General features: G+C 37.5%; 1 protein-coding gene across 1 annotated transcript in view; it reads right to left on the bottom strand.

Annotated features, from left to right (window-relative positions):
* Window positions 1-8,430: 8,430 nt before the first annotated feature.
* The window catches only part of FRRS1 (ferric chelate reductase 1), a 53,566-nt gene continuing 36,642 nt past the window's right edge, over window positions 8,431-25,354 (bottom strand). Inside the window, exons 9-16 of the mRNA XM_020911959.2 lie at window positions 23,365-23,478; window positions 21,677-21,789; window positions 18,839-18,925; window positions 12,148-12,245; window positions 11,848-11,906; window positions 10,568-10,711; window positions 9,384-9,445; window positions 8,431-9,301 (exon numbers count right to left, since the gene is read on the bottom strand). Of these exons, the coding sequence (XP_020767618.2) occupies window positions 9,209-9,301; window positions 9,384-9,445; window positions 10,568-10,711; window positions 11,848-11,906; window positions 12,148-12,245; window positions 18,839-18,925; window positions 21,677-21,789; window positions 23,365-23,478 (770 nt within the window). The 3' untranslated portion in view covers window positions 8,431-9,208. The remainder of the gene's footprint in view (window positions 9,302-9,383; window positions 9,446-10,567; window positions 10,712-11,847; window positions 11,907-12,147; window positions 12,246-18,838; window positions 18,926-21,676; window positions 21,790-23,364; window positions 23,479-25,354) is intronic.

Below are 25,354 nucleotides of genomic sequence, written 5' to 3'. Positions count from 1 at the left end.
CTACAACTGCTTCAGCTGGCAAAGGAGAAATGCTTACATAACAAAACAGGACAAAGAAGGTGGATATGGAGATGAAGCACTAAATGATGAAGATAAAGATGAGGCATTGAACTGGCACCGTCCAGCCATTTTTCTACTCAGCTTCCATATTTATCCTTCTACATATATTTGACCATTCAAGCAACTAAAAAGACAACTGTTTCCATCTAATAAGAGGCAGTTATCCTTTATACAAAGAACTCACCTTCTCCCTGAGATGAAGAGAAACATGCTCAAGTTATTTTATCTACAGTCAACTATATTCAACATTATTTCAAAGAACAGCTTTAGATTAAGAGAAAACTTCAGAGGATACTATAAAGTTCTCATATACTCCTCACCCAGTTTCCCCTATTATTAATATCCTACATTAGTATGATACATTTATTATAATTAATGAATCAAAAATGATACATTATTATTAATTAAGATCTCATAGTTTATTCCAGAGAAGGCAATGGCAACCCACTCCAGTAGTCTTGCCTGGAAAATCCCATGGACGGATGAGCCTGGTAGGCTGCAGTCTGTGGGGTCGCTAAGAGTCGGACCCGACTGAGCATCTTCACTTTCACTTTTCACTTTCATGCACTGGAGAAGGAAATGGCAACCCACTCCAGTGTTCTTGCCTGGAGGATCCCAGGGACGGGGGAGCCTGGTGGGCTGCCGTCTATGGGGTCACACAGAGTTGGACATGACTGAAGTGATTTAGCAGCAGCAGCAGCAACATAGTTTATTCAGATTTCCATAGTTTTCACCTAATGTACTTTCTCAATTCCAGGATCGTGTATGGAAAACCACATTACTTTTAGTTGTCATGTCTCCTTAGGCTCCACTTGGCTATGACTGTTTTTCAGACTTTCCTTGTTTTTGATAAGTTCGACAATTTTGAAAATTACCATCCAGGTATTGTATAAGATGTCTCTCTACGGCAAATTGTCTGATGTTACTTTCCTGATTAAACTGAGGTCATAAGTTTGTGAAAGGAAGACTAAAGAGGTAAACTGCCATTTTTATCAGATCATATCAATGATACTTTCAACATGATTTATCACTGTTAATGTTGACCTTGATAAACTGGCTGATATAATTTAGTCAGATTACTTCACTATAAAATCATTCTTTTTGGCTGTCTGCATTGGCAGGAAGTCACTACGCACAGCCCACACTTAAGTAATAGGAAGTTAGCCTCACTTTCCTTGAGGACAGAGTATCTGTATCAATTATTTCAAATTCTTCGGTACAGATTTGTCTATTCTCCTTCATTTGTTGATTTATTCAATCATTAATTTAAATCAGTATGGGCTCATGGATGTTTACACTACTCTTGAGTTACTGACTGAGTTACTACTCTTTGAGTTACACTACTCTCGAGTTACAGCATCAATATATTAATGCCGTAAACAGTTAAGAAGAGTCTATCTCAAAACAGAAAAAACAAAAATGTACTCATGATACTCTCTGGCTGGAAACAGATTTTTCCTTCTCAAGCTTATTATTTCATGCTATGCTTTTTTCCATTTATTTACTTTCAACCTATCCATCCCTTTATATTTTAATAAATCATATCATGGGTTTTGCTTTTTTTATCCATCTGACCTTCTCTGCTTTTAATTGGAGTTTTTAGTCCATTAACATTTAATGTAATTATGAATGTGATTGAGTTTTGGCCCACAATATTATTATTTGTTCTCTCTTTATCCCCACTGTGTTTTTTTGTTTTGCTTTGTTTTTGCTTTTTTGCTCCTTTATTTTTCTTTTCTAATCTTTAAATTAAATTATCTAAATAATTTTAAGATTTTATATCATTTTCCCCACTGGCTTCTTATATATGTTTTATTTTTTATTTCTGTAAGAATTAAAATATACATCTTGAACTTTTCACTTAGAACTAACATTATATAACTTCATATAAAATGTGAACACCTTTCAATTGTATGAGTCCATTATCTCTTGCCATCCTTTATGCTAACTTGTTATATGCATTATATCTGCATACATTATAAACCCCACAAAACAATGTAGACTGTTTTTTGCTTTAATCAGATATATTTATTATAAAGAACTTGGGTCGTAAAAGTCCAAAAGGGATTTTTTATTTACTAATCGTTTATCATTTTGAGTTTTCTTCATTTCTTTCCCAGGATCCGGCTGTCATTTCCCTTCAGTCTGAAGAACTCCCTTTTGTATCTTGTAGTGCAAACGTGGTAACAAATTCTCTTAAATGTCCTTTCATTTCTGTTTCATTCTTGAAGGATATTTTTTCTGCAACTAGAATTCTCACTGACATTTTTTCTCTGTTGGGTGTGACTCCGCTCTGTCTGGGCTCCATAACATCCCTGCACTGTGCTTGCGCTTAGTCGCTCAGTTGTGTCCCGCTCTCTGTGACCCCACGGACTGTAGCCCACCAGGCACTTCTGTCCATGGATTCTCCGGGCAAGAATACTGGAGTGGGTTGCCATGCCCTCCTCCAGGGGATCTTCCCAACCCAGGGATTGAACCCGGGTCTCCTGCATTGCAGGAAGATTCTTTACCATCTGAACACCAAGGAAGTCAAATGTTAACCAAATCATTGTTCCCCTGTCTGGAATGCTTAATTTTTCTCTTTCTGCTTTCAAGACTTGCTCTGTAATTTTTGCTTTCATGAGTTTGGCTATGATTTGTATAAGCATGACTGTCAACATTTTCCTGCTTGAGTTGTTTTCCTGTATCATGAATCAGTAAAGTTAGGCCATTAGTAAATTTGGGGATTTTCCAGTCATTATTAACTTAGACTCTCCTCTCCTTCTGAGATAATACTAAAGATGCTATTATTAACAGGCCTTGGGATTCATTTCTCTTTCAAAAATTTTTCCTTATTCTGTTAATTTCCATTGATCTATCTTTAAGTTCATTGGCTTTTATTCCCTGTCATCTTCATTCTGACGTTCTCTCCTGAACTATTTCAAATACGGTATATTTTTAGCTTTCCTACTTTCATATGGTCCTTTTGTATTGTTTCTATTTCTATGCATTTTTATTTATAGCAAACAAGTTTCTTTTCAGATAGTTGAGAGTAGTTATAATACATACTTTACAATTCTTATCTCCTGAAAATAATAACATGAGGAATCTCAAAAATTGGTCTCCACTAATTGTTCTATTTTTATAGCAAGGGTTGACAAACTATGGCCCAAAGGCCAAATTCATCCCACAACTTGTTTTGGTATGGCCCAGAAACTAAAAATGATTTCTCACATTTTTGAAGGGCTGTTTAAAAAAGAAAATGTTTATGCTACAGAGACCATAGGTGGGCCACAAAACCCAGAATATTTTGTATCAATCCCCTCAGAGAAAAAGTTAGTGAATCCTTTCTTTGGAGAATGGGCCAAATTCTCTTCTGTCAGGTCATTCTTGATTCTTCTTATGTCAGGTGATTTTGGATTGTCATCTGTATATCATTAAGTAAAATACTGGATCCTCATTTATTTTTCCCCAGTGAAAGTTGCTTCTTTTGTTTTAGCAGGCAACAGCTGGGTTGGACTGCACATTCTTGTTACTTACATTACAGCTCCAATCTCAAATCAATTTTTTTCATCCGGTCTAGCTGCTTTGTATCTGCTTTATGCATGTGAACAAATTCGAGGATTCATCAAAGCTGTGGGCAAACAGGATTTGGGATTCCCTCTCTAGTGTTTTCCTTTTCAGGAAAGGAAACCTCCTCCTCTCATTCCACTCCCTGACAGCTACAACTGGTCCAGCCATCAGTCCTCTGGATTTCTATGCCAGGGACTCTGTAGTTTCCCTGCCACTCAACACCACACACACAATTGACTTCAACTGTTCTGAGACTAAAAACAGTGAAAACAGGAAACTCCAGACAATTATCCTCCTCTGAGTGCGGACACCTCATCCAAATCTTCCTACTTCCCACCACTCCCTGGGGCTTTTAGATAGCTGCTTTTTGAAGTTTACCCTAGTTTTCTGAAGAAGAGTCTATTTTGCAGGATCTTAGCCATTACTGGCAACAGACATCACATATTTAGAATGTATGGGTTCAGGAAATTCTTATTCCCAGAACTTGATTACCATGTCTTAGCATCTGACTGGAAATAAAAAAATTTCTTTAAGTTCTTACAAGAAACCCAGTTCTGTTCAGTTCAATTCAGTTGCTCAGTTGTGTCCAACTCTTTGGGACCCCATGGACTGCAGCACGCCAGGCCTCCCTGTCCATCACCAACTCAGAAACCCAGAGTACAGTACAATTTCTTTTACATGTGAACAAGAAGACATATAAATGTGAATTTCTTTTATATGTAAATAAGAAGAATATCATAAGAAGACAATATACTTCTAAAGATATGTTCTGGGAACTACCTCTCATTTAAACTAGAGCTATATAACCAGGCACAATATAAAATTACATTAACTTATTTGATAATGAAATAAGAAATTAAGCTGATACCAAATTTAAGGCCAGCAAAAGGTATAATCCAAGAGTTGTAATTAGATAAATATTTGCTTTACTGGGGAGAAATTAACAAAAGATAGAGCAAGCATTTTAAAGTAGCATTTCTTCCATTCATAATGTTGTACAATCACCACCTCTATCTCCAAAACGTTTTCCTCACCCCAAAATAAAACCTTATCTCCATTAGGCATTTACTCCCCATTCCCTCCTCTATACCCTCCCCTCAAGGCCCTGGCAATCACTACTCTGCTGTCTCCATGCATTTACCTATTTTGGATATTTCATATAATCATAATATGTGACATTTTGTGTTTGATTCACTTAGCATGATTTTTTTTGTTGGTTTGTTTGTTGTTCCTCTTATTCTAGTCCTTCAATGTCTTTGGTAGCCATGGAGAAGCATATGTTTTGAAGGTTCGTCCATGTGACAGCACATATCAGTATTTCATATCTTTTTTATGGCTGAATATTATTTCATTGAATGTATGTATGACAACTTCCTTATTCATTTATCTGCAGATGGGCTGTTTCTATCATTTGACTATTATGAATAGTATTCCTATAAACATCAATTTTTTTATTGTGATAAAATATATATGTAACACAGAATTTTCCATTTTAACTACTTGCATGCATACTATTCACAAAGTAATCTTCACAAGTAAGCATCACCACCGTAAATCTCCAAAACAATTCATCATCAACAGAAAATCTGTATCCATTAAACAATAAGTCCCCTTTCCTCCCTCCCCACAACCCAGCCCCTGGCAGTCACCATTCTACTTTACACCTCTATGAATATGATTAGTCTAGATACTCCAAGGAAATAAATTACATAATAGCGTCCTTTCTTGTCTGGCTATTTCACTTAGCATTATGCTTTCAAGGTAAACATCAAATCTTTTACCAAATAAAAACTACACATTTCATAGCTTAAAAGCTACCAATGTTTAACAATGTAATCAAAAGCAATGACATCATCAATAACCTGTTCAAAGTATCTTTTGCTGGCACCACTTCATTCCTTCCTCACAACCTCCTTGTGAGATGGGCCTTACAGATGAAGGAATGAGACTCAAGAGATGAGTGACTTGCTCAACAACATGAGTCTCATAAACCAAACATGTATATTCAGGTCTTCCAATTCCATCCCAAACTCCCAGTCCTTTTTAGTTACAGGATTAGCCGCCTTCCAATCCACCCTTTATAAGGATAGTCAGGAGATACCTATGTAGAAGAAACAGTCAAGAAGTCTCCAAAAACAAGAAAGATTTTGAGCCAGAACTTAATAAATTAGTTTTTTCTGGGAAGAGGGGAACAGAAGGGGCATTCGAGGCAGGTGACCATCTGACCTGGGTGCAGAGATGAGCCTGGTGGGTGTTGGGCAAGGAGGAAAGAAACAGGATGTGCAGAGTGACAGGATGTAACCTAATCTGATTTGAAAGAGTTTAGAAGAAATCTTTCTTTCATTCCCATCTACAATGGATTATCTTAAACAAGAACCTTTGTTGTGTTTTTTTTTTTCCTTGCTTCACCAGAATATCCAGATAAATAGAACTTTAGTCAAAAATTACATGTCCCCCTAGGGCTTCCTAGTTGGCATTGCTGCATCTGTCTTCCACTGCAACCTGTACTGGGGCAGGAGGTGGGAGGGATGAATATCACTTAACATACATTTGAGCCAAAATCCGGATAACCAAGTAGGAATTAAGAATCATTTATTCAATAACTTATGCCATAGGCTACCTATGTCCCCGAGATGATTTCCAAAGATAGGAAAACAATAAAAACAAAAATAGCATCAGTTATGAATCTTACCCCAACTACAACATTCCAGAATTTGTTTCTTTAAAAAAAACTTATTTTTATTTTATAGGAGAATCCATCTTAAAGAACAAAATTCATGGTTTTGTTATTAGGGGCAACATATTTTAAGATATAAAGGCATTTAGTTTAATAATCACTCCTATAAAAAAGATATCTTTTTTAAAAAATAGATTGTTTATTACAAAAACATGAAGGAAAATTGAGAGGAGTAAAGATTAGGCATTTTGGCGACTTCCTTGGTGGTCCTGTGGCTAAGACTTTATGCTCCTGAAGCAGGGACCCTGAGTTCAATCCCTGGTCAGGGAGCTATATTCCACATGCCACAACTAAAAAAAAAAAAAGTCCCTCATTCCACAATGAAGATCAAAAACCCCATGTGCTATAACAAAGACCCTGTGTGGCCAAATAAACAAATAAATAAAAATAATATGTATTAGACTATTGGAGCACAGAGATACCATACTTACTTTAAAAAAAAAAAAGAACAGGCATTTTCAATTTGTAGATATCAACCATTCATAAGCAGAAGAATCACAAATTTGATATTAATGAAAAGGTTTCTTGGTCTACTAAAATTAAATGGTAAAGACTTCTTTGGACAACTATGTATATCAACTGATATATCCAGTGTCAACAGATGAAATTAGTGAAAAAGAAAAGTAAAACAGGTTAGCCTCAGCAATGGAAATCCATTAAGTTTATCTATTTGAAAACCAAAACACAGCAAGGTTCATCTTTTCCTTAAACAAATCTTTCCTTGTCAAATGTAATTTATTAACCTTTAAGCCCCTCATAATTGAAAGTTAGAGGAAAATATTTTAGTATACATTGAACTTTCTATGTGTGTGTGCCCAGTTGCTCAGTTGTGTCTGACTCTGTGATCTATATATTTTTTCAAAGTGCTTTAAGTGTGCATGCATGCGTGTTCAGTCACTTTAGTCATGTCCAACTCTGCAACCATATGGACAGTAGCCCACCAGGCTCTTCTGTCCATGGGATTTCCCAGACAAGAATACCAGAGTGGGTTGCCATACCTCGTCCGGGGGACCTTCCTGACCCAGGGATCAAACCCAAGTCTCCTGCATTGCAGGCGAATTCTTTACCACTGAGCCAATAAAAAGGGATGTTCGCTCAGTCGTATCTGACTCTTTGTGGTCCCATGGACTGCAGCCCACCAGGCTCCTCTGCCCACGGAGTTCTCTAGGCAAGAATACTGGAGTGGACTGCCATCTTTTTTAACTCCAAGGGATCTTCCAACCCAGGGATCAGACATAAGTCTCTTGCACCTCCTGCACTGCATGCAGATTCTTTATCACTGAGCCACCTGGGACGCCCTATGCTTTTATATAAAGACATTCAAAAAAAAAGCTTAGACTGTAAGTAGCCTGACACTTATAGAACATGAACACGTAATTATCACATCTCAACCCTAAGCTACTTAGGATAAACACCTATCTAAAGGACAAAACCATATCATTTTACCCAGAAAAAGGTGTAAGATACGCCACTGAGGCTATTACTTATACCAGATAGAATTTAGGTCCTTGGACAAATCGTATTTTTTTTAACATAAAAAAGTTTAAACTATGCTTCCCTAAACTTTTTATTTTAAGAATATAGAGTTTTGCTTGTTTTGTCTATCTAAGATAGTTTGTGTTCATTTGTTACCAGGTCACACAAATGTAAACAGAAGTATCAAACAATGGTTATTAAATAACATGGTTAGAAAACAAATAGAATTAGAACCAGAAAATAACAACATTGGTCCCTAATTTCAGTTCTATCCTATAACTGTGATCATTCCCTCAAAGGCAGAAATTTTTCAAACAAATATTAAGAGTTGGTGAATTTTAAGGGATACGCCATCATCCCAAGATACCAAGTACTAAAAATGAATCGGCACAAGGAAACAGGAACGAAGCAGTAGTGTTGTGGTGCCACCCACTGGCTAGAAATCCTCATAGCAAATATGAGAGCCAATCATAAAAGGGAAATGACTAAAATAGGAAGGAAAATAATAATGATCATTCTGATTCATTGTAGTATCAGAAACTTCTAACAAAACAGAATCATCCATATTATTTTATTAGCACAAAGAAAGAGAGTAACTCTTAAAATGCTCACAACAATGAATTTTATTAATTTAGAAATGCAAGTCTACAATCTCCAAAGACTAAAACTTTATCTCATAGTCAAAACAATTAACATAGAAAATGTCATTTTAGCTCTGTAGCGAAATACATGAAGACACTCAATCAAAACATGCACACTTGCATTTCACTGCTAAGAAAGAAATTAAATATTAATAATATATTCAAATGTAAATGAAATGGTGTTAACCCCACTTTTACCTTTATCAGGGAAGTAACAAAATACATGAAACAAAGGGCACGTCTAAAAAACTGGACTGAAAAATATGTTTCTCAAAAATTCTTAAGGAAAGGGGAAAGGGAAAAAGACCATTAGTAGAAACTAGTAAAAAATAAATGTTTTCTTTAAAGTACAACAGCACCTTTAAGTTCAAAAGATATTTACCTTAATACAGTCTCCATTGTATCTCAATGACATCCTTTTGATTTTCTAAAACAGTTCTTTTCTTAAATGCTAACATTCTTAAAATTTCAGCATATAAAATATTTGAGTTATTTCTCCTCAGACACAACCTTCCCATTAAGACTCAGAATAATATATAAACCTTGACATCAGTTTATAGTCCATAGCACCCTACTAAATGTTGATCTCTAAAGACCAGATTTCAGAATTTCTCTGTAGACGTGATCTGATCTTCCCTAATTAGAATTCATGAATACATTCCAGGCAGTCAGGATAGGCATCATGTTTTTTGGCTTGATGGTGATTATCACCTGGCCTGCAAAAGCCAAGGTCTTCACTCGTTCATAGACGGTTGATTGCAGATAAGAACATGGTGAGAAAAGTCAAATTCCCACAAACATAAATTGCTAACACCACCTTTTTAAAAACATAACCCTAAAAGAAAAAAAAATGAGATATAAAAAAGGAAACTGTAATCACTAAGGTTTGTGTCAATAAATAAGAAGAAAGAACTTACTTCTGCTTCAGCTGCGGTAAATGACTGGAGGATCTGAATTCTATCATCATCCAGTATTTCAACTGTCAAGAACAAGAACAAAAGTTTGTAAGGCCAGTGGGTATGCAGGTAAACTCATTCTCAAAGATAGCCCTGATTTGGAGCATTGGAGGATTTCCAAGAGGTACATTCTCACATTTCAAGTGACCAAATATTGCAAACTTCCTGCATATTTAAGGCTCTTAGAAATCAGGTCAAGCTGGCTACAGCATACATGTGAAAGGACTTTCTTCTAGTCAGAGTTCTAACAATCCAAGTGTTAAATACATATATATATATTTTAAATAGCAAGCCATAATCTAGTGGTTATCAAAAGTCCCTTTAGGACTCAGACCCCACACAACATTATAAATCAACTATACCAATCAAAAAAGAGAAAAAGGACTCAAATCCTATGTATGTTACCCTATCAAGAGTCAAAAACCGGTAGGACAGTTTTTACTGCGCAGTTCCAAAAAAGCTGCTGAGCACACACACTAGACAACAAAGAGGTTTTGTTTTTAGAAACCCACCTTAGGGCACGAAGGACAGTCAGCCTAGAAACCAGACAAACATGTCACTGATTTTCTGCTAATCTCTCCACTCCTAGTGGCTACAGGTGTCTTACGCTGCCTGCACTGGGGCCAAAATGGACCCTGCCGCTAGAGAGCACTGCAAAACATTAAGTCCTTCTCATGCCGCACGCTGGTTAGCTAGCTATATATAATGCAGGTAGCAACGTAAGTGATAGTACACAAGACGTCTGTTCAATAGGTAAAATTCATCTGCAGCTTTGCCCTGTATTGACTATGGATGAGCACCTCTTCTTCCTCCATCTCAGGGGTCTCTCAGCTCCAGTCATTCAGGGCTCTCGGTTCATTCTAGCCCCACATCAGACCAGCATGCAAAGTCAAAAAGGACTTACAAAGAAGGCATCTTCCCTAAATGCTGCCCTCTTTCCCTGCATTTTACTCACAAACTCTAATACTAATGAATATAAAAATCAAAGGCAGAAAATTTCCACTATTTTTATCATAGCCTGAGTGATGGAAACAAATTTTTAGTAAGGTACTATGAAAGAGTCAACCATTAGTGTCGAGAAACTAATTATATTCCAACAGTTTGTATAAAAGTGATTCTACAACACTGCTCTTTGAGCAGGTTACCTTTTCTAGAGAGTCGGTAAGCATGTATCTCCAGAATAATCTCTGTCCCAACGTGCCAGGCAACAAATCCAATCATTGCATAGGTTTTCCATGGGCCAGGAAGATTCAGTCCTGGCAAATCCATTCCCAGGAACATTGCTGCCACTACATTTGTAAGAAAATACACATATTCAAATACAATTCAAGAGGTAACTATGGATGTACGTGCATACATGTGTGAATTACATCAAGTAAAATATACTCAAAGAGTTTATGAGATGAATTAGATTAATAATTAAGACCAAGTAGTTTAGTTTTTATTGTAAGACTAGAAAGGCTAAGATGGGAAATTATAATTACAATCTACCAATTGTTAAAAAAGAGGTGCCCAAACTTTTAAAAATGGTTTAAGTCAGCAATGTAGGAGCGGGGAAAAGTATGGAAACCATTTCTGACTACACCTCCCCTTCCACGATCTCTACAGAATGTAGAAATGTGAGGGCAGGAGATCAGCTTAGGTACTTATCACACAAAGCATCAAAAGGAGACACAGATGTAAAGAACAGACTTTTGGACTCAGTGGGAGAAGGGGAGGGTGGGATGATCTGAGAGAATAGTATTAAAACATATACATTGCCATATGTAAACTAGATGGCCAGCGCAAGTTTGATGCATGAAGCGGGGCACCCAAAGCCACCGCTCTGCGACAACCCAGAAGAATAGGGTAGGGAGGGAACAGGGAAGGGGTGTTCAGGATGGGAGTAGGGGAATACATATATACCAGTGGCAAGTTCATGTTGATGTATGGTAAAAATCATCACAACATTGTAAAGTAATTATCCTCCATTAAAATTAATTAATTAATTTAAAAAATACTACAGAATCATACTTGACATTTGAAAAACACCTTGCCCTGGAAGGTACCATTCCCATGGAGAAAACCTGGGGACAGAGGGCTGGGTCCCCAAGCCCATTTCAGCCCAAACCATGACAGATCCTCAAGCTGAGCTGTTTATACGTTTGGTCATCAGCATAGCTTATTCCGCTGGCAAAGGCAAACACTAAAAAAAGTCTTAAAAGGAGGGTTTTTAAGTCATTTTTAAAACCTTGAAACTGAAATAATAACTTAAATAGTTACCTCTAGAAATTACTTTCTGGATTTCAATGGTTAAGACTGATTTCTCCTCAATAACCAATTACTCCACTTACTAATGCATCTAAAAATCATTTAAGCCAAGTTATGACTTGCAGTATAAACAACTTTCAATTATACATGAATAAGTGGCATCGCAATTACTTACCTGCTATTATTCTAGCAGCTGTTCCCATACTCCAATGAGTCCAGTTAAACATTTTCCTTCTACCAAATAAAGAACCAGTCAGTATTCTTTAAAGTGATGGAACTACAAGAAATTCCCAAGAGAATAAAAAGCATGTAATTTCCCTTATTTCTTAGGCATCAGCTATCTGAAATACATTTTAAAATCTTTTAAGTAAATATAATTTATCTTTGAATTTTATAAAATGCAAACAAAAAGGAATTGGCTTGCCAATTAATGATATCTACCTAAAGAGCATTTGTAAATAAAGATTACAAGTACCTTGGGTCATGTAAAGGTGGTCTGAAAGCTGCCAAAAGAAGCTGAAGAACTGCTAAAACCATCACTATAAAACCAAGGTATGGGTGATAACCTGCATGCTGAACAAAGTTATATCATTTTAATGGTCTTAATCTTGCCCACCAAATCTTCAAATTAAAAATAATACAACAGAAGTAGTTTCTTAGGGCTTTTCTCTAGCCGTAAACATTTAAAATAATAATAAACACTGTTCACAGAGTGTCTATGCCAGGCACATACTTTCTTTTTTCATTTATTTTTATTAGTTGGAGGCTAATTACTTTACAATATTGTAGTGGGTTTTGCCATACATTGACATGAATCAGCCACGGATTTACCTGTGTTCCCCATTCCGATCCCCCCTCTTGCCTCCCTCCCCATCCCATCCCTCTGGGTCTTCCCAGTGCACCAGCCCTGAGCAGTTTTCTCATGAATCCAACCTGGGCTGGTGATCGGTTTCACCCTTGATAGTATACTTGTTTCAATGCTATTCTCTCAGAATATCCCACCCTCGCCTTCTCCCACAGAGTCCAAAAGTCTGTTCTGTACATCTGTGTCTCTTTTTCTGTTTTGCATATAGGGTTATCATTACCATCTTTTTAAATCCCATATATATGTATTAGTATACTGTATTGCTCTTTATCTTTCTGGCTTACTTCACTCTGTATAATGGGCTCCAGTTTCATCCATCTCATTAGAACTGATTCAAATGAATTCTTTTTAATGGCTGAGTAATATTCCATGGTGTATATGTACCACAGCTTCCTTATCCATTCGTCTGCTGATGGGCATCTAGGTTGCTTCCATGTCCTGGCTATTATAAATAGTGCTGCGATGAACATTGGGGTGCACGTGTCTCTTTCAGATCTGGTTTCCTCGGTGTGTATGCCCAGAAGTGGAATTGCTGGGTCATATGGGAGTTCTATTTCCAGTTTTTTAAGGAATCTCCACACTGTTCTCCATAGTGGCTGTACAAGTTTACATTCCCACCTAGAGTGTAAGAGGGTTCCCTTTTCTCCACACCCTCTCCAGCATTTATTGCTTGTAGACTTTTGGATAGAAGCCATTCTGACTGGCGTGTAATGGTACCTCATTGAGGTTTTGATTTGCATTTCTCTGATAAGGAGTGAGTTGAGCATCTTTTCATGTGTTTGTTAGCCATCTGTACGTCTTCTTTGGAGAAATGTCTGTTTAGTTCTTTGGCCCATTTTTTGATTGGGTCATTTATTTTTCTGGAATTGAGCTGCAGGAGTTGCTTGTATATTTTTGAGATTAATCCTTTGCCTGTTTCTTCATTTGCTATTATTTTCTCCCAATCTGAAGGCTGTCTTTTCACCTTGCTTGTAGTTTCCTTTGCTGGCCAGGCACATACTTTATACACATTATCACTAATGCTCACACTGATGCCTGATGGTTAGTTATCAATATCCCACTTCCACAATCGAGGGAACTGAGGCTCAGAGACGGTGAGGAATGTACCCAGGTCCACACAATGCATAAATGGTTGTGATGGAATCTAATGACGGACTGCTGCCCCCTCCCACCAGTATGTTAGATGACCACTAACACCAGCACAGCCATCTGAAGTCCACCAAAGACTAGTTTTCATTCCAATCCCAAAGAAAGGCATGCCAAAGATTGCTCAAACTACCGCACAATTGCACTCATCTCACAAGCTTGCAAAGTAATGCTCAAAATTCCCCAAGCCAGACTTCAGCAATATGTGAACCATGAACTTCCAGATGTTCAAGCTGGTTTTAGAAAAGGCAGAGGAACCAGAGATCAAATTGCCAACATCCACTGGATCATTGAAAAGGCAAGAGAGTTCCACAAAAACATCTATTTCTGCTTTATTGACTATGCCAAAGCCTTCGACTGAGAATCACAACAAACTGGAAAATTCTGAGAGATGGGAATACCAGACCACCTGACCTGCCTCTTGAGAAATCTGTATGCAGGTCAGGAAGCAACAGTTAGAACTGGACATGGAACAACAGACTGGTTGCAAATAGGAAAAGGAATACGTCAAGGCTGTATATTGTCACCCTGCTTATTTAACTTATATGCGGAGTACATCATGAGAAACGCTGGGCAGGAGGAAGCTCAAGCTGGAATCAAGATTGCCAGAAGAAATATCAATAACCTCAGATATGCAGATGACACCACATTATGACAGAAAGTGAAGAAGAACTAAAGAGCCTCTTGATGAAAATGAAAGAGGAGAGTGAGAAAGTTAGCTTAAAGTTCAACATTCAGAATACTAAGATCATGGCATCTGGTCCCATCACATCATGGGAAATAGATGGGGAAACAGTGGAAACAGTGTCAGACTTTATTTTTTGGGGCTCCAAAATCACTGCAGATGGTGATTGCAGCCATGAAATTAAAAAATGCTTACTCCTTGGAAGGAAAGTTATGACCAAACTAGATAGCATATTAAAAAGCAGAGACATTATTTTGCCAACAAAGGTCCATCTAGTCAAGGCTATGATTTTTCCAGTATTCATGTATGAGTGTGACAGTTGGCTATAAAGAAAGCTGAGTGCTGAAGAATTGATGCTTTTGAACTTTGGTGTTGGAGAAGACTCTTGAGAATCCCTTGGACTGCAAGGAGATCCAACCAGTCCATCCTAAAGATCAGTCCTGGGTGTTCATTGGAAGGACTGATATTGAAGCTGAAACTCTAATACTTTGCCCACCTAATGCTAAGAGCTGACTCATTTGAAAAGACCCTGATGCTGGGAAAGATTGAGGGCAGGAGGAGAAGGGGATGACAGAGGATGAAATGGCTGGATGGCATCACCAACTCAATGGAAATGAGTTTGGGTAAACTCCGGGAGTTGGTGATGGACAGGGAGGCCTGGCGTGCTGCAGTTCATGGGGCCACAAAGGGTCAGACATGACTGAGCAACTGAACTGAACTGAACTGAAGACTAGTTAGTATCTGCATTTAAGGAACAATCAACCCAGTGTATTGTAATTATTTGTTCAGACCTCTATGTTTCCCGGGGCCAAAGTTTCTATATGATTCCTTGTAACCCATGTGGCTTGGGTTTCCCAGGTGGGGCTAGTGGTAAAGAACACACCTGCCAATGCAAAAGACATAAGAGATGCAGGTTCTATCCCTGGGTTGGGAAGATCCCCTGGAGAAGGACATGGTAACCCCCTCCAGTATTCTTGCCTGGAGAATCCCATGGACAGAGGAGCCTGGCGGGCAACAGTCCATGAGGTCGCAAAGAGTCAGACACAACTCAAGCAACTTAGCAGCAGGAGCAACCCCATGTGGCTTAACAGAGCCTAGTCACTCAAAGGTCTCAGCCAAGAAAAATCATCAACGCAACATCTTGATAGTTTCAGCTATACTCCTCCCTCAGTGATGTGTGTCGGCTCAAATCAACAGAGAGTGGGATTAGACCACTTTGCACAATTATGGCATTTAAAAACTTAAGAGAAGGATTACAAAAATGCTCTTATCCATGATACATTTAGACAGAGGGATATCTCAGTCTGTTGTCACTGACGACCATGCTTGGGTAGGCTCTAAAACCTGTGACCTAGAACAAGGCCATATGGTTTCTAAGCCAAGATAGGAAGCTTCTGCAAATTAGGAACTAAAAGTTGACAGACAAGCACTATAAAAACTCAAACTGTGGACTCAGTTATACAGAAGAGTTACAACTTGGACCCTGGAGATGGAAATTGTCCCTATCTAATAAAAAATAGTAATAGCAGCGACAAAATTCTCTTATGTTTAGAATGTGTCAGGAACTATTTTAAGTGCATTCAGTTAATTAACTATCAACCCTCAGAAAGCCTATGAGATAGATACTCTACTTCTTCATTGGAGTAAACTGAGGGACAGAGAAGTTAGGCAACTTGCCCAAGGTGTCCCAGGTAATCAGTGATGACATGAGGATTCAAATCCAAGGGTCCAACTATAGAATTATGCTTTTTATCTTTTTACCACCCTTGTCACAACTACAAAGACTAACAAGCTATGAAGTTCATAAAGTAAGCATTACACTTGTCACAAGTACCTGGAGAAAATAAAGTCCCAATATCTCAAGTCATATCAGAAAATCTTCATAATTTCCTTTAAAAAATAGTTTGACCAGTCTAAAAATACTTAAAAAGCAGAAAGGAGGTTTCCTAGTAATAGCTATGACCCAAGATGCATCCATATTTGCCCTTATAGTAACATCCCAAATTGAAATATTAAATTTTGATATCAAATTCTGACTGGCTGTTAAACTACAACAGTATACTGGAAACTCGGACTCTGACCTTAGGTACATCTCTGATTCTCAATTCAGTTCAGTTCAGTCGCTCAATCGTGTCCGACTCTTTGCAACCCCATGAATCGCAGCACCCCAGGCCTCCCTGTCCATCACCAACTCCCAGAGTTTACTCAAACTCATGCCCATCGAGTCGGTGATGCCATCCAGCCATCTCATCCTCTGTCGTCCCCTTCTCCCACCTTCAATCTTTCCCAACATCAGGGTCTTTTCCAACAAGTCAGTCCTTTATATATATGGTGGCCAAAGAATTGGAGTTTCAGCTTCAACATGAGTCTTCCAGTGAACACTCAGGACTAATTTCCTTTAGGATGGACTGTTTGTATCTCCTTGCTTTCCAAGGGACTCTCAAGAGTCTTCTCTAACACAACAGTTCAAAAGCATCAATTCTTTGGTGCTAAGCTTTCTGTATAGTCCAACTCTCGCATCCATACATGACTACTGGGAAAACCACAGCCTTGACTAGATGGACCTTTATTGGCAAAGTAATGTCTCTGCTTTTTAATATGCTATCTAGGTTGGTCATAACTTTCCTTCCAAGGAGTAAGCGTCTTTTAATTTCATGGCTGCAATCACCATCTGCAGTGATTTTTGGAGCCCCCAAAAATAAAGTCTGTCACTGTTTCCACTGTCTCTCCATCTATTTCCCATGAACTAACTGATGGGACCAGATGCCATGATCTTAGTTTTCTGAATGTTGAGCTTTAAGCCAATGTTTTCACTCTCCTCTTCACTTTCATCAAGAGGCTTTTTAGTTCCTCTTCACTCTCTGCCATAAGGTGGTGTCATCTGCATATCTGAGGTTATTGATATTTCTCCCGGCAATCTTGATGCCAGCTTGTGCTTCATCCAGCCCAGCATTTCTCATGATGTGCTCTGCATATAAGTTAAATAAGCAGGGTGACAATATACAGCCTTGACGATATTCCTTTTCCTATTTGGAACCAGTCTGTTGTTCCATGTCCAGTTCTAACTGTTGCTTCCTGACCTGCATACAGATTTCTCAAGAGGCAGGTCAGGTGGTCTGGTATTCCCATCTCTTTCAGAATTTTCCACCGTTTATTGTGATCCACACAAAGGCTTTGGCATAATCAATAAAGCAGAAATAGATGTTTTTGTGGAACTCTCTTGCTTTTTTGATGATCCAGTGGATGTTGGCACTTTGATCTCTGGTTCCTCTGCCTTTTCTAAAACCAGCTTGAACATCTGAGAGTTCACGGTTCACGTATTGCTGAAGCCTGGCTTGGAGAATTTTGAGAATTACTTTACTAGCGTGTGAAGTGATGTGAAGTGAAGTCGCTCAGTCGTGTCCGATTCTTTGCGACCCCATGGACTGTAGCCTACCAGGCTTCTCCGTCCATGGGATTTTCCAGGCAAAAATACTGGAGTGGGTTGCCATTTCCTTCTCCAGGAGATCTTCCCTACCCAGGGATTGAACCCAGGTCTCCCGCCTTGTAGGCAGACACTTTACCATCCGAGATAAATGCAATTGTGCGGAAGTTTGAGCATTCTTTGGGATTGGAATGAAAACTGATCTTTTCCAGTCCTGTGGCCACTGTTGAGTTTTCCAAATTTGCAGGCACATTGAGTGCAGCACTTTCACAGCATTATCATTCAGGATTTGAAATAGCTCAACTGGAATTCCATCACTTCCACTAGCTTTGTTTGTAGTGATGCTTTCTAAGGCCCACTTGACTTCACATTCCAGGATGTCTGGCTCTAGGTAAGTGATCACACCATTGTGATTATCTGGGTCGTGAAGATCTTTTTTGTACAGTTCTTCTGTGTATTCTTGCCACCTCTTCTTAATATCTTCTGCTTCTGTTAGGTCCATACAATTTCTGTCCTTTATCAAACCCATCTTTGCATGAAATGTTCTCTTGGTATCTCTAATTTTCTTGAAGAGATCTCTAGTCTTTCCCATTCTGTTTTTTTCCTCTATTTCTTTGCACTGATCGCTGAGGAAGGCTTTCTTATCTCTCCTCACATAGTAGGAATACAACTAATGTTAACAGTGATAGTCACAGTACTAGAGAAAATCAGTTAAAGTGTTCATGTTCCTTAGATATCATGCTTTCAACGTTCACCATTCCATAGGGAGAAAACTCATTATAGCTACATAGTATATAGTTAAAATTTGAGACCATCTAAAAAGACATTCCACCACCAAGTAATCTGCACTGACATTCTAACTCCACCCCTGACACCAACCATGTGAAACACTGATCAGATGATTCAAAAAGGAGAGAAAGAGGAACATGAAGATACATCTTTTTATGCATCACCTGAGAAAACAAAAACAGCAATCTCCTTTGGCATCAAACTGAATATTAAACATATAAATATAATAAAAAACATTCTGTTTAAGATCTACTTACCCAGTTCCAGCCTCCTCTGTATATAAAAGGCAGAAGAAAAGCAATAAAGGTGAGGGCAGAAGTAGTGAGCATGAGAGTTCGATGCACCTGCAAGAGTGAAATGACAAATGAGAAGAGAGAGAACCGCAAAAGAGAAAGAAGCTGGTGTAACCATGAAGATCACAGGGTGAGATCCACAGAAGGCATCCATTCAGTTGACATATAACCACAATTTGTTGTCAGTTAAAAAAAAATCTTACTATAACATTGAACTTTAAAGAAAAGTCTAAGCTGCCAACCTCATCACTCAAAAGCATCTGCCAAGACTTCACCTGCACAAAACAGCGGGAATGGATATTTTCACACACAGAGAGCACTTACTTGCCAAACTCGTTTCCTTCCAAACACATTTACTAAGTTCCACCACCAAGCAGCCTGGTTACATACAATGAAACTGCAAGGAAACAGAAAGTACTGTTTCCTGGGGAGCTTGGGATTTAATTGAACAGAGAAGAGAAACATATTTGAAACGTCTAATTCATTATTCAAACAAGGAGAATACTGAGAGTGAAAATGGGCACTGTTAGTGGGTTATTCCAGGATAACTGGTGCAAACCAAAACTACCCCAGAGAATGTAAGACCTATGGTCACTATATATAGTATAGATATACACACATATATAGTCACCAGAAAGTAGGACCTATAGTCAGGCAATATGTGCAGATATTATAGCTTTGAAGACAGTGGGGGACTTGAATTAGTTGAAAGGGAGACAAAGAGTTTTCCAGTTGGGAATATCCACATGAGAAGAGGAAAAAGAGAGAGAACAATCAAAGGCAGAGACAGGAGCAAGACATACGACAATCAGCAGTGATAGCAAATAAAACATTAACACTGCCGGCCAAAACTGAGAAACGATATTAGACAAGGTAAACCTTAAAAGCTACAAATTTATATGAAGTTTCAAGAATATCTTCTTCTAAAGGCAAAACTGTTACAGTAAGCAATATTTTTTCTACAAGCAGACATGCACATTCTATCTCAACACATATTTGTTGATCTTTCACTATATATGCAAATATCCATACTCCATGACAAATGAAGGGTAAGGTTTGTTTTATTTTATTTTGAGGGGTATTTATTGACCCTTGCCCATGTTTCTATTAAAAGACTGCCTCCTCATCCCCCAGGGAAGGGACAGCATGAAAATGGACACTTTCAGTTTCTCTTCCCACCTACACAGGAAATACATGATCTTACTGATGAGTCAAGGCTGTGTATTGTCACCCTGCTTATTTAACTTATATGCAGAGTATATCATGAGAAACGCTGGGCTGGATGAAACACAAGCTGGCATCAAGATTGCTGGGAGAAATATCAATAACCTCAGATGTGCAGATGACACCACCCTTATGGCAGAAAGTGAAGATGAACTAAACAGCCTCTTGATGAAAGTGAAAGAGGAGATGAGAAAGCTGGCTTAAAACTCAACATTCAGAAAACTACGATCATGGCATCTGGTCCCATTACTTCATTGCAAATAGATGGGGAGACAGTAGAGACAGTGACAGACTTTATTTTGGGGGGGCTTCAAAATCACTGCAGATGGTGACAGCAGCCATGAAATTAAAAGACACTTGCTCCTTGGAAGAAAAGTTATGACCAACCTAGATAGCATATTAAAAAGCAGAGACATTACTTTGCCAACAAAGGCCCATCTAGTCAAAGCTATGGTTTTTCCAGTAGTCAGGTATGGATATGAGTGTTGGACTATAAAGAAAGCTGAGTGCCAAAGAATTGATGCTTTTGAACTGTGGTGTTAGAGAAGACTCTTGAGAATCCCTTGGACTGCAAGGAGATCCAACCAGTCCATCCTAAAGATCAGTCCTAGGTGTTCATTAGAAGGACTGATGTTAAAGCTGAAACTCCAATACTTTGCCCACCTGATGCCAAGAGCTGCGTCATTTGAAAAGACCCTGATGCTGGGAAAGATTGAAGGCGGGAGGAGAAGGGGACGACAGAGGATGAGATGGCTGGATGGCATCATCGACTTGTTGGACATGAATTTGAGTAAACTCCAGGAGTTGGTGATGGATAGGGAAGCCTGGCGTGCTGCAGTCCACGGGGTCACAAAGAGTCAGACACGACTGAGCGACTGAACTGAACTGACTGATGAGCTAGGGGCTGCCTAACCTTCACTAGCCCATCAGCCAGAGGACAGACCACTGCTCTGCAGCATAGTGAGCAACCACTGTTTCTTTCTTCTGCTTTTCTGCCTTCCTGGGCTTTCCTGATTGCTCAGCTGATGAAGAACCCACCTGTCAATGCAGAAGACGCAACAGATGCAGGTTTGATCCCAGGGTCAAGAAGATCCCCTGGAGAAGGAAAGATAACCCGCTCCAATTTTCTTGCCTGGAGAATCCCCATGGACAGCAGAGCCTGGTGGGCTACCAGTCTACGGGATCGCAGAAAGTCAGACACGACTGAGCATGCATGCACTGCCTTCTTGGACCCATCTGTCCTCAGTGAAGTTGGTGAATGCTCTTCTAATCTTTTGCAACTAGACAGGTAACTCAAGATCATGTTACATGAACTCAAGGTCTGTGTTCCAAAGAAACACACATGGTGATGATACATTCTCCAGCTCAGCCTGCTCCTTCATAAAGCTGTCTTTATTTTTATCTCCATCGAGTATCTTGTGTCTATTCTTAGTTGGTTAGGAAACCAAAGGGCAAAAAGAGATTACTAAGAATCCAAAATTACAACTATAACCACCCAAAAATCCACTTATTTCATATGTTTTCATGTGGCAACATTCAAGTAATATGGAAATTGCATTAAACTATTTCTCCACCTACCTGAAACCAAGCTGCATCACCAAATAAAGCCTTTGACCAAACAGGTTTGAAGAACCGGGCAATCAGTACACCTACACTAACAGTAGTCATCCATGCCACAAACATTAAGGCACCTAGAGGTGAGAAAATGCAATGGTTAGCAACACAATCTAATTAATTAATCTAACAATCTATTTCTTAAATGATCAATCCAAATGCTTAGAAAATGTAAACAGTCAACAAAATACATTCAGCTGACATAATAAATACAATCTAAATATCAATGCTTTTACCACCACTACTACTTCTAATAGCCAACACTTCCAAAGCTCTTATTTCATGCCAGGCACTGTCTCCAAGTACTTTATGCATATTAATCTAACTGATCTTAACAACAATTCCTATAAAATATTTACAATTATTATTCCAGTTTAGCTATATGGGGAAGGAAAGCATAGAGAAGTTAAGTAACTTGCCCAAGGTTATAAGTCAGAATTTGAATGAACCCAGTCTTTTTTTAATTAATTGTGCTCTTAATCATTACACTGAAACAGCCTGTCTATAGCTTTCTCAGAATTTTCTCACATTTTACTCCTAAAAATAATGGAAAACAAATAGGCACATTATTTCTGAAACCAATTACTGCTCAACTAGAACTACTAGTAAAAGTGAAATAACAACAATAAAGATATTTTCAAGTTTTACTGAAACTCCCACTAGAATGAATAATTCTGGAGTATATAAAGGAAATACACCAATTAAGGAAAGTTCCCTGCCAGTATTAATATTTTATAAAAGTAGAGTACAGTATACACTTAACACTATTCTATTTTTAACCTCATTTTTCAATAATAACTGGACTGCTTTTCAAATGGGATCAATTTCTACTTGTACAACCAGAGTACTTCAGAGCCTTATTTCTAGGCTACTGCTCTTCCAACTTGATTCCCTTCACTTTAAGTATGTGATACATAATGACAGCATTGAGTTACTTTAGATACCCTCAAATACTTGTAAATTGACCAGTTCTTCAACAACAACAAAAAATTATATCTTTAAAACCAAGTGAAAGTGTTAGTTGCTCAGTTGTGTCTGACTCTTTGCAACCCCATGGACTATAACCTACCAGGCTCCTCTGTCCATGGGATTCTCCAGGCAAGAATACTGGAGTGGGTTGCCATTCCCTTTTCCAGGGGATCTTCCCAACCAAGGAATCAAACATGGGTCTCCAGTATTGCAGGCAGATTATTTACCATATAGCCCACCAGGGAAGCTTTGAAGCCAAACTACTGTTATAATTGAACAATCACAATCACAAACTACTAATTTATTACCATTTATTTTAAAAAATGGTATAATTAAAGTCTCATAAAAGTTAATTCACCCAATAATACTCAATCCTGGCTGCAATTAGAAACAACTAGTGTACTTTTTAAAAATTCTGTTGATAAATGTCTTAAAAGCTCCACTGGTGATTTTAATATAAGTCAAGTTTAAAACCAATGAAATATCCCTTCTCTCTTTTTTGTGACAAAATAGTAAACATTAAGATACATAATGCTACCTGCAAATGTTGCCTAAACTTAGAAGATTTATGGATATTTGCTAAATTGTGCCTGTTACCATTCTCAATCTAGCCATTATTAAATTTACTCCACAAAGTTAAGTTTATTCCACAAAGTATCACTAATACTATACATGTAACTTACCATGAACCTTCAGAAGGAGTAAAGAACGGGATCCTCCTATGTTCTTTGGATCGCCTGTCACATTGTATTTTTCATATGTAATCAAAGGTTGCTGAGAATGCTTATGAATTCGACCTGAAATTTTAAAAAAAAATGAAGATGAATTACTTTCTCAGGAGAGAAGGAATGGAGAGACAATGACATGGCTTGAAAATAAAATTTCTTAAGGTAATAAAAAATAAATTTCAGTAGAGATGATATATAATATTATATACTGATATTATATTAATATGCAACATGTATTGATATAATATTAATATATATAGTCTTACTATATTATAATAATATTCATTATTTATAAAATAAAATCTATAATGTATAGAATTATCCCAGCTAGTTTGTTTATGTCACTATGAATGTATGTGTGCCCATTCTGGGAATCTATCCTACAGAAATATTCCCTTTTTAACCAAAGATATATATGCAAGAGTGTTCATAGAAACATTTCTTTACACTGACCAAACAAATTCAATCAAGGTAAATGTCCATCATTAGAAGAATGAGTACACAAATTATGGAACATACATAATTTTCAGAATACAAGTGTCAAAAAGAATTAAAATAATTAAGAAATTTGATATGGTGAATCTTTGTCTCAAGTAAGTATTAGACCACAGACTACACCTCAATGACTTCCAAAACAAAATATGTATATAGGTTATTTATCTAACTAAAATTAAGCAAAATAAAAATTAACAAAAGAAAGCTAGGAAAAAGTGGTCCAGCTAGATATTTATAAAACTCTTCTAAATAATCCTTAGGATACATAGGAAGTTAAAACTAAAGTTACATACATTTTTAAACAAATAACAATGAAGGCACTTTATATCAAAACACAGGTGATGTAATCAAGGTACCATTCAAAAGTTTTTAATCGTTCTAAAGCATTTTCTTAAAAAAATTTAAGAAAACTTTGAGGTAAATAATTTAATTCAAGATGCATTTAAAACTACAAAACATAACCTAGGAAACCAGAAAAGAAGATGGATTAAAAATAAATGAATGAAATTAACAAACTAGTAAGTCTAAAAATGAGAAAAAGTAATTCTGTAAAAGTCAATAAAATTGAGTTTTTGATAAGTCTGACCACAAAAAAATAAATGGGAAAAAAAAAGTCACAAACAATATTAGAAATGAAAACAGTGACACAGCTGCTGATATGAAGATATTCCTTAAAATTATATAAAAATGCTATATACAACATTAAGTCACCCAAAAATATTTCAAAATCTAACTGAAGTGAATGAATTTCTAAGAAAATCTAGAATTACAAAAACTGATCAAAGTAGTAGCAAATCTGGAGAATAATAACAATAAAATTTTATTTAATTAGTCAAATATTTCCATCCCTAAGTCTCAGGCTGTTATGTGAATGAGTCCTATTATACAATTTAAAAAATTTTTTAACTTCAAAAATTCATATTTATTTAAACTCTTCTTGAGTTTTTTCTATAAGATTAGCATAACACTGAAACCAACATGAGGCAGGCATGCACACACACAAAAACACACACAATCCCACAACCACACACCAAAAGCATTTATGAACATAGATGCGAAAAGCTTAAATAAAATATTAGTGAATTATATTAATCTGCATTAAGGGAATAATAAGACATGACCAAGCACTTTCATCCCAGGAAAGTGAGAATTGTTCACTGTTCAGAAATATACAGAAGTAATGATAAAGTATCATCTCAGTTGCTGCCTAAAAGACAGTAGATGAAATTCAGCACACACCCATGACAAGAACTCTTTGTAAAGGTAGGAACAGAATAGTTCCTAAACACAAAGAATATATCCCCCAGAAAAATACAGTAAGCAGGACACAATACTGGATATTAGAAGCAATCGCATAAAAATCAGGGACAAGACAAGAATACTTGCCATATTACACTACCATTCCACACTTTTCTGGGAGAAGTAAGAAATGCAGTGAAACAAGAAAGAA

The sequence above is a fragment of the Odocoileus virginianus genome, chromosome 5 (assembly GCF_023699985.2).
Source record: "Odocoileus virginianus isolate 20LAN1187 ecotype Illinois chromosome 5, Ovbor_1.2, whole genome shotgun sequence".
In the NCBI taxonomy this organism is placed as follows: Eukaryota; Metazoa; Chordata; class Mammalia; order Artiodactyla; family Cervidae; genus Odocoileus; species Odocoileus virginianus.
The sequence above is the reverse complement of the archived record's forward strand: the minus strand, read 5'-3'. Positions and strand labels throughout refer to the sequence as shown.